Source organism: Merops nubicus, unplaced genomic scaffold, assembly GCF_000691845.1.
Source record: "Merops nubicus isolate BGI_N331 unplaced genomic scaffold, ASM69184v1 scaffold17343, whole genome shotgun sequence".
Lineage (NCBI taxonomy): Eukaryota > Metazoa > Chordata > Aves > Coraciiformes > Meropidae > Merops > Merops nubicus.
The window spans coordinates 89847-100365 of NW_008598956.1; the positions used below are offsets into that span (position 1 = coordinate 89847).

The 10519-nt window shown below is 40.6% G+C and overlaps 1 protein-coding gene across 1 annotated transcript in view; it reads right to left on the minus strand.

Annotated features, from left to right (window-relative positions):
• TACC3 (transforming, acidic coiled-coil containing protein 3) overlaps window positions 1–9869 on the minus strand; it is a 15179-nt gene extending 5310 nt beyond the window's left edge. The window contains exons 1-9 of the mRNA XM_008937227.1: window positions 9690–9869; window positions 9401–9546; window positions 5969–7063; window positions 4764–4863; window positions 4135–4327; window positions 3060–3112; window positions 2284–2417; window positions 2082–2193; window positions 1243–1395 (exon numbers count right to left, since the gene is read on the minus strand). Coding sequence (XP_008935475.1) covers window positions 1243–1395; window positions 2082–2193; window positions 2284–2417; window positions 3060–3112; window positions 4135–4327; window positions 4764–4863; window positions 5969–7063; window positions 9401–9546; window positions 9690–9869 — 2166 coding nt within the window. The remainder of the gene's footprint in view (window positions 1–1242; window positions 1396–2081; window positions 2194–2283; window positions 2418–3059; window positions 3113–4134; window positions 4328–4763; window positions 4864–5968; window positions 7064–9400; window positions 9547–9689) is intronic.
• Window positions 9870–10519: the final 650 nt, after the last annotated feature.

A 10519-nucleotide genomic window follows, 5' to 3' on the forward strand; every position in this document is an offset into this window, starting at 1 on the left:
TTTTATTTGCCCAGAAGGAAAATGGATTATTTTCCTTTCCTCCCACTCTTCAGATGTCTCACCAAAAACGTAATCTTTAAATTTAGTTTGCCTTCCTTTCAGATGAACAAATAAAAGTGCTAGGGTTTGCTATATTCAAGTGAGACACAGCTAGATTCATCCAGCCACACCTATCTTGCTGTAACAGTTTGCATGTTTAAAATAGTTCTTCGAAACAAGAGATTATAGCACCAATTTTAAAGATATTATAAACTTTACCCTGTTATTATATATATTCTTCATTTTAGATCAATGCACTGAGAATAGCTCCCTATCAAAAGCTGCATTTGTTTTCTTATATTGAACCATATGGTCATTAAAAATGTCCTCCTAAATGCCAGAAAGCAAAAGTTACCCCTAAAAGTGCTCATATCTTTATACTGAAGGGAAAGAATTTAAGCAGCAAATAATTTCAGGTCATTTTCATTTGGTGTCCTTAGTGTCACCAACTGCAGTATAGCCAGTCAGGAACTCTAAATGCCTCATTTTCTTCTGAAGTTAATTTTGAAGTGACACAATCAGCTTTAAGGACATTCATACTTAATTACTCCTCCTGGTATTTGTAATGTTACATAATCCAAAAGCCAAAATGAATCAAGTATTTAAATCTGAGTGGATACTCAAGTCCTTTTGCATCAGTAAGATGAGGGTTCAAAAGCAATTTTTGTATTGGTACAGTGAGAGAGTATGGCTGAAATCCCACAGACTTCCCTCCTCTACTAACAGTAATGTTTTTCTCCTCCAGATCTTTTATTTTATTGGCTGGACATACTTGTCATGCCTACCCACCCCCAAAAATTATCACTGCATTGAACTAGCATTAGTTTTATCCTAAGATAATTATATATTAGAAGCCACCTCTCTCTCATTGGCAAGAACAGGTACTGCCTGCCTAGTTTAATAAAGAGTATTCAGAACACTGGAATTACACCCAACTACTCCATCTGGTAACAGGTGATGCTTTTTAACACTGACCAGTTCTGAGGCAGAACCTGACTAACAGTGAAGTTTTCCATATTTTCTTAGATATTAGTGCTGAAGATTTCTATACCTACTGCTCCTATCAAGTGCAAAGCAAGCTTTTCAGAGTGAGATGCTTATGTCAAGCTATGGCAAAAAAGTTACCAGGTACAGAGATTTATAGTCTAAATATTAGGGACTTTCAAAGTTGTGCAAAGTTGTGCTTTGGAAGAATGACCATACCTCTCTCTTAACCAGCTCAACAGCTGCATCCATGTCTTTCTGGCTATACTTCAGCACATCTATAATAGCATCCACTGCAGTGTTTGCAGAAACAGCACAAGGGACTGGAGGAACCTCACTATTCAGGGAGCCTGGAACTGGAAGATCTGTGTCCTATGAGAAAAAAAAATAATCAGTTTCAACAGACTCATTTTCATGCCATTGATTAGCTGTACAGCTTATTCAATGGTGAATCAACATATTTTACTTAAACACCTGAAATATCTCCATAATATTCTTACTGTAATCTTCCTTCTTTGTATATACCTTTTAGAACTATATACTTATCTTTAAGGTATAACAGAAATTGCTATCCAGATAGCACATGACACCACTCTGTTCCCCAACAGTAAAAAAGGTCACTTTTTTAAAAAGGTCACATTTCAAGATGAGCTGCTGTATAGAGATCACTTCATAAAAGGCTGTTGATATCACAAACCTTACACTGTAGAGCATCAAGTTTAACCAAAGTACTTTTCACCACAGCAGTGCCATTAAAATTGTGCCTTCAGCTGCATGCAAGACTGCTTGATTAAAGCAGTCTTAAAACCAGCTCAAATTCTCCTATATGATGTGCAATGCTACCAGTTTCCACAAAAGATATCATTAATTAAGTGAAGTTCACCAAAAAGTTCAACTTTGCTATAAGTATCCAACCTGTTTAAGCTAACAGCTTAGATAAGCTGTTAATAAGTATTCTGCAATCTTCAGAATATCTGCACAAGTCTTAAGTCCAGAACCGAGCCCATCCCTTTCCTAAATATCAACAGGAAACCTGATAACATTCCAGACACCCTTACAGAAGTTGTAAATGTTCCCAGAAGATCCAGTCCTTTTGGTTTTTCTTCATTTTGAAGACTCACTGCAGGTTTTTCAGCCTCCTTGAACAGTTTACTTAGATCAGCCACAGGCCTAAAAATGAACAAACATACACCATTACATTCAAGTGCTGCCTTTCTTTGTAGGGCCACAGGCTCCAGCCCAGACGGAGTGGACACCTACCCAGGTGGCAGTGCAGCCATCATGATGTCCATGTTTGTCTCAGTAGTACCAGAAATTGGTTTTCTTGGACTGTCTCTTAACAGAGGGTCAAACTTCAGATACAGTGACTGCTTCCTCAAGACAGATTCTTTGAACTGAGGGGGAAAGAGGAATAAACTGGCAGATACACTGCTTCATGGCATGACACATCCCCCCCCACACACAAATAATCCTCTGGAGAGAGGGTGAGCCTATTCTTCAGTGGCCAGAGCATTGTTCTCCAGAGAAAAATTACGTAAGAACTCGGTGCCCACACGCCCAAGTCCTTATGTAACACCAAGTGAACTCAATCTGCTCACAAGCAGAACCCAAAGGGCAAATGAACTATCCAAACCAGCAGAAGACACTGAAAGGGAAAGATAGTGTTGTAAGCTGAAGGAGCAGCCTACCTCATCCACTGTCTTTGCTCATGACAAACACAGCCTGATCAAAAAAAGAACTAAGCTGAACTGATTACAACACAACAGGCCCAGTTTAGAGACAGATTTCCTGAAACTGCCCATAAAACAAAAGAACTTAGAAAAATGTTTTCACAACGATCCTGCACTTTCAAAGCATTAGGTTACATTTTCTTCCACCACCTTTTTAACCCATTCCTTTGGAACAGGACCTGTATTTCTGTGAACAAGTTCAAAGTGAAGTTATTTCATGAAAACATTTATGGTTTGGCAGTTCCATTTTCCTTTCCTCTACCCTCTGCCAAGGAGGCAAACAAAACATTTCAGTGTCATACTCACTGAAGAAGACCCAAACTGTTCCAGATAGTCTATTTCTGTGCCCATTCCTAGAACTGAAAAAGAAGGAAATGATATAATAAAGATGCAACATTGTCACACTGTCTTACAGCAAAGCACCTACAGACAGAAATTAGGTATGTATATAAAGCAAGTAAACCCCCTCTAGTTATTTACTTGCTAAAAATACATTGCTATCTGGACCTGAAAAAATAAAATTGAAATAAAATCAGGCAAAGATTTCTAAGCTAAGCAAACTTAGAGTTTCCACTTGTCCCCAAACACCTGTAAGAATATGCAGAATTTAACACGTAGTTGAAAAACTTCAGTTGTTCTATGGTTGAAGTGACAATCACACTCAGCTATTCTACTCTTTCATACAATGCTCCATAAAAGGGCAAAACTGGCAATCTCACTGTCAAAACCAGCACACAGCTCAGATGTGGGCAATGAAGTTATAGCCACACCTCACTATACTGATCCCACTCAGGTACTAAGGTAAGTGGCAGACTGTGCTGCAGTCAAATCATCTGTTCACCATTCCACACAATGTTCCTACAAGGAGCAACCTTCCCAGGTGGTTAAGTCACAGCCATGTGGTAGCTTTCCAGACAGGCACACACGTGCAGAAAGACCACCCACACTACCATAGGACATCAGCATTGAAGTGCTACAGCCTCTGGTAATCTACAGGACTCTGAGGCAGTGGCACAGCTCTAGTGCTCAATTTAGGAAGTTCTTTAATACCAGAAGTGACTTTAAGGGAGCATTTTTTCAGTACAGAAAGCTGCCACTGAAACTCTAAAAAGGTTGTTTCTGTACGAGCCTGTATTTTACCCTTCCAGGTAGTTCAGTGCCAATAGGCAGCTTTTTGAATTTAGTTTAAACCAGAGAATGTTAGAGAGATGCTTATAAGCACATTTCCCACCCCTGCTAGTCACTGCAGGTTTTACAGTCCTCTCAGGAGAGCAAAGTGAGACACAAACTACAATCAATGCCGAAACTGAAGGAGATAAATACACATGCAGAGGTTATAGCACCAGTGTCTTCTCAGTCTGTTCTGAAGAAGTGCCCTTACCTTCTGACAACGGCCTGAACTGCTCCTCAGGTTCACTGCTAGCTGCCTGCTCAACTGCTGCTATTTCAGTTCTGTGGGAACTAGGTTCAACTTCTTCTGCAGGCACTGACTTTTCTCCACTGTCAGTGGAAACCAAATTATCTTGAGAGGGGACATTAGCTGGAGACATTTCAGATGGGCTCATTTTCTTCTCCTGATGAGAAATGCACAATCCTTTTTATTGTCACAATAATTAAATGCAATGGAAAGCACAATAATGATCAAATTGGTCTGTCATAAACTTGCTGGGCAGCCAGCATAATAAAACAAGAGTTCACAGGCATAGACACCAAGCTAGCCACATAGAGTACAGCTCCCATTATACAGGAGTCCCTTTTTTACAGTCCACACCCTGATGTTTGTCCTTATATGTGACTGTTGATCAAAAAAGATACTAAATACCCAAATTGGCTGTCTCTGACGCTACCTTCCCAAGACAGTCTGCACAGTTAATACTCACTCTAGAGTTGAAGATGCTTTAAAAATTACTGCTTAAATATAAATACCAGACATTGGTTTGACAAGGTTAAGTCACAGAACTGTTCCATGAAACAGCTTGGTGAGAATGAGCTCTCTTTGCTATACATTACCTTGGTTATCTCTCCTGGAAGCCCAGCTGCTGCTTGAACTGCTGGCTTGTCCTCTCGAGTTCCTGGCTTGTCTTCTACCACTGTCTGTTTGCTGATATCCCTAAAAAAAAAAAATAATTTAAAAACTGAAGTCACACAGACAGTTCTGAATTCTATATTATGGATATAGCGAAGCACTGAACAAGACAAGCTTTTTAAGAGCTTCTACTGCCACACTACAGAAAGCTTTAGAGGGTGGAGATGTAAATTCACTGTCTTGTCTGGCTACAAACTTAAATAACAGAAAGTTCTCCCTCTGTCAGATGCAGTTCTGCCTGGGAAGTAAAGTCACAGCTGTATCACTTCTTTCTATTCACTTCATACTATTATTTCCATTTGTTAAGCCTTTTTTTTAAGATAGGCTTTTTGTTTAATTAAGCACAGAATTACAAGCAGCCTACTCTTTCCAAAGTAACACAGTGATTATTGGTGCAAAGCACACAACTGCTGACAGCACCCATGTGACTCTTCACCTTGGTGAGCTGTAGCTAATCATGTTACACCAGGAGCAAGAGAACAAACATTTCTGTCAGCAGAACACCTTGTGCCAGCCCATGCCTGGTAAGCACCTGGCTGCCTACAGTAATGCTGACATTTTAATAGCTAGACTTTTGAGGAAAGGCAACATAATGTCTCCCATTCTCAAAAAGCTTTACGTGGTGCCAAAAAAACCCAAACCAACTTCAGTGACAGGCCTTTTTACTGGGGACACCATTCAGATACCAAGAAAGAACAGAACCTCAGAGTTCAGCCAGGACACTAAGCAGAGAACAGAACTGCCTTAGACCCTTCACATGCTGGATGATGTGCAACACCACTGCCTGGTTTTTTGAAGGCCAGCAGCAGTCACCTGATTCTCCACATCTGGGAGCAGGAGTGGGGAAAGAGCCACTTGACCAGGATACTAATGCTTTTCCCATATAAGCCTGTTCCCCCCCATCCCTCCAGATTTAAGAACATCTTTCACACAGAGCTAGCCACGTCAGGATGGCTAGCTCTCAAAATCCTCCAGATTTTGCTGTTGCAACACACCATGTGTTAAAGGCTACAACGTGCCACACTCAGCCAGCCCCAGAGGGAGGGCTCAACTCGTTAGAGACACCATTAACTACCTTTCTCTCACAAAGTTCAAGGTGCTTCTACATTCAGCTGCCAGATGTACTTACAGATTTTTGGGTTCTCTTCTCTCAACGTTTTCACAGGTACTTGGTGTGTTACCCTGGTCCCCTGGAAGAGGTTCCTTTCTTGATGGGCTACTGTCCTGCTGCTCTTGTTGGTGAACTTTCTCAGGGCTAGGTTTAGAACACTTGGGTGAGCTGGAAATTTTAGAGCCTCCTCCAAATGGATTAAAGTTTGGATCATCAAGTTTGTCCCAGTCGAATTTATAAGATGCTTTGGGAACAGGGATTTCATCTTCCACATTACTTTTATCCTGCACTTCAGTATTTTCTGGTTTTGTTTTGGTAATAGGCATTTTTTTGGAAGGTGGCTTAATTCCAGGTCTTTTACCTAGTTTCTTAGGAGGTGGCTTTCTAGCAGTGGTACTATCAAAGTCAAATTCCAGTTTTACTGATCCAGCCTTGGTGACATCAGGCTTTTCTGCAGGTGCCCCTTTGGGGACAGCCAACTCTTCTGCAGGCTTTGACTCTTCTACAGAGGCTTTTTCTGCTGCTAAAACATTCTGAAGCTTCAACTCCCCTGTTTTAGAAGGCTTAGTTACATCAGAACTACTGGGTCCCAAGCTGCCAGACAACTGTCCAGGAGGCGTAGGTGCTTCTGCTATTCCCACTGAACGATCCATTTGTCTCACATCTGTGGAAGCAGACTTCACATCCTGTACAGAGTCACTGACTGCTTGCTGAGGAGACAGCTTGGATTTGTTGGACTCCAGCTCTCCCACTACAGGTTCCTTCCCAAAAGAAAGAGTCTTCTCATCTTCACTCAAGCACTCTGTGCTTGCTGTGGTTGAAGCAAAAGGAGGTGTATCATCCAGCAAAAGAGTATCATTATTTTTTTCAGTCTTCTCAGGGCTGCTAGATACCCTGACAAGAGATTTCTGCAGATTTCCAGGAGAATGCTGCAACTGCACTGAACTTTGAAAAGGATTGATGTCATTTAAGTTATCAAAATCAAGATTGTAGGAACCTCGACTCTTCACTGGCATCTCATCATCCGGGTAGGGAGCTGCACTGACCTTCTCTGGCATTTGTGTGTTTAGCACTGTGTTGCTCACGTCAGCTTCAGTCTTCTGTTGACATGTGCTGCATTTAAAAGAAAAGATCATGCATGCTATGACTATTTTTTAGACATAATTTGAAATCAGCTTTAGAAATATATTTGCAATATTTTAGAAATATATTAGCCTTGCATGCTCAGAGTTACCCAATTTTCTTGGCATAAGGCAGCTGATAGCAAAAGCATACAACATACACATGAACTATATAGACATCAGCCCTAAAAGCTAGTCAGTATTCTTAAGCTGTGTGTTCTACACAGCTACTCACCTTGTGCCAGTCACCCCTGGAGACTGCTCTGCTCTCTACAGCATGTGGACATTCCCAACACTAGACAGTGAAATATACATTGCTTAGCAGGAGACACTAACAGTGAGCAGCTCAAGCACAAGCACAACTAGTACATCTTCATGTAGATTAATCTGTGAGTCATAAGAGACTCAAATCTTGGGCCAAACTGAGTTATGATTCAGGTTCTCCTATTCTAGTCATTACTTTGGCCATTCTGGCATATATTTTCCCCCTAAAAGCATATACCAGTATTTAATCTGAGGGCTTACATACAAAAAAAAACCAGACCCCAAACTTCAGGCACTCTAAACTGCACAACAGATCTGAAGAGTAAAGTGGTATACAAGAAAATACTTCTCCAATAAGAGATTCTCTAGCAGAAGAAAGATTAAAGATATTGAGTTTATGTACTTACTGCTGCTGAGTTACTGTTAAAAGTTACTGCTTTTAACTTTATTTCCCTAAACTCCACTGAACTTTTGAGCCTTAGCCTCAGACCACAGAGAGTTAAGCCATTACTTCCTGAAACAGGATTTCCTCCCATTGTTTTGTCTCTTTGTAAAGTTATTTCTATGTACCACCGGTATCTGCTGTAGAACAGAACACGATGAGAAGCAGCTCACTAAAAATACCACTTTGATAAACGAGAAAGCAAAGGCAGGAGATAAGAGCTCAGGAAGTCCTTCTCACCCGGCTGGAGTGCCTCTTCCCCCGCAACAGCTCAGCCCCAGGCTGGTCCAACTACTCAGGCCCCTCCCATTCTCCCTCAGCGTTTAACCTGATAAATGCCAGTCAAGAGCGAGACACCTGCTGGAAACTTCAATTTCTTGCGACTAGTGGAGAGACTTCAGCAACACCCAACCCTTCGAGTGTTCCCTACAAACAGATCCTGACACTTCAGAAGCAGACAGGACACGTAGAATAAAAGCAACAACTCAGGGCCCTAACCAAAATCAATTCAGTGCTAGCCCTTTTAATTCACCTGAGCCTTGTACATACCAAATCTTCATTTATTCCTGTAAGCAACAGGTTTGGGGCATAAATGCAACTAAATAATGTAACTGTGGTGCCTAGCTCAGAAGTATTTTTCCAAAGCAGAGTATACACAAAGTTAAATGTGCTTTAAACGTATAGATTTGCGTCAACTATTAAGTGTTCCCTGCTTTCTCCCTTCTCCCCTTCCTAAAAACAAGGATATGGGTCAAAAAAAACTTTTGAGTAGTTGCAATAGATGTAATTTCTCACAAGGGACAAGGCCAAGATCTGAGATGCCTTGCCACCAGGAATTACAGATGTCAGATGTTTACTTAAGTTTAAAGAGGGGCTAAAAATGTCAGTAATGAAAATATGCACTGAGGCCCATTACATAACATTATCATATAATGGTATAATAATACAATGTTAACAATATTTCTATTAAAGGAGAAGGGCAAAACCCCAGGTTGGAACACTGCAGACTTTACACTCTTCTCTGAGCAGTTACCATAAGCCTGTGTTGAGACACAGACTGCTAGACAATAAAAGTGCACAGACCTGAATATATAACATCAATTTCAAGTACAAACACTGTGTTGCTAGGTTTTTCTTTAGTCTTAATACTCATTGCCTCAAGGTACCAATTCAAGCTAACCCTTCAGAAGGTGTGTCAATATATTAAGAGATAGAACCAAACTTCACATGCAAGAGAAGAAATTTTAAGTCTTGGCTTTAAGGATTAGCTTCAGAATAGTTGTAGTCCCACATGAAAATCTTATTGTAGGAAACAGTTTTGCATTCTCTGTCCCGTGTTTCTTCTCTTATTTATCTATATTCTAAGTCATCTCTATGAAATCAATTACTGAGTTAGAAATAGAGCCCAGTATTCAATACAACCAAGATAATGTTTTCTTAAGTAATTACTATTATCTTTGAAAAAGTTTGTGCAAAGTCAGCATTAATTTTGGTCCTTCTGTGCAGTTTACATCTTGTTATAAGATACCAAATTACATTTGAACTATACAGGCTTGTAATGGGGAAGCTAACTTGAGTATGCCCCACAGTGCTAATGCTACTGGCAGTGAACACGTTACTTACTCAGAACTGATGGGTGAAGATAAAAAATCATCCATTAAGGCTTCACTGCAATCCTCAAGCGTGATAGTAGCATCAAGTTTGTCTGTTACAGCAGGGCTTAGGATTTTTCGGGTATGAGGATCTCTTAGAGGAGTCTGAAAGGTAACCTTTAAGGAAGTGGCAGGCATGGGGAGGAAAAAGGAAGAACATGAACACCACAATATTTTCAAACTCCAAATAGCATATGCATTCAGTAGCAGAGATTGTAAAGTGAGAACAAAATAGAATCAATACAAAAGCACAAGTTTACCTTCATAGCTTTTCCCACACTCTTTGGTGGCAAGTTCTCTTTCTGGGACATGCGCAGAATGGACGGCCTCCCTGTAGGTTCTGGTGGTGCAAAGAAAAAGCCACAGTCTTCTGCTGTCAGGTCATCGCTGACGCCTCCTCCGTTTTCCCCGTTTTCCACGTCTAAAATCTGCAGACTCATTCTAGAACATCAACACATACAACATCACAGCATGAATGGGAGGGCGTGGTCAGCCAGATGCACTTTTAGATAACCCAAGAAGCTGGAAGCCTGCCACTGGCCAGCAATGATGAACAGCTTCAAAAGAAGTTTTAAAAGTAATGAAAAGTCCTCATCTGAAAAGGTGTCTCTTGGAAGACTCTGAAAGCATTTAAGTGCAGCACTGCACAGCCCCTCTGCTTTGGGATGGGTCTGAGAAGCTAATTGCTGACATTATGCTTTCCAGATAGCTTTATATCCTTACTAATTAAGCTGCCCAACATTGAAAGGGAGCTCTGTTATTTGCAAGTTTCTTAATTCCCAGCCCCTTAAAGCCTGTAGTGACAGACAGTCTCTCCTAACAGGGCACCTAGCTAAGGAAAATTACAGCTTTTGCAAGGGGCAGATGACAATCATTTCTGTATTTTTAGTTATGTGGTCTCATTACTACATTTACACCAGCAAACAGCAAAACCAGATTTGGTTTGTGTGTTTAGCATCAGAGTCCTTAAAATCATTTAGATTCTTCCTGCACAGTCTGAGCATGTGCTGCTTTTCTAAGACAGGTGGTATTTAAGTACCCTTTGCAGAACAGACATTAATGGTGTGCAAATCTGAAAAAAATTGTAATT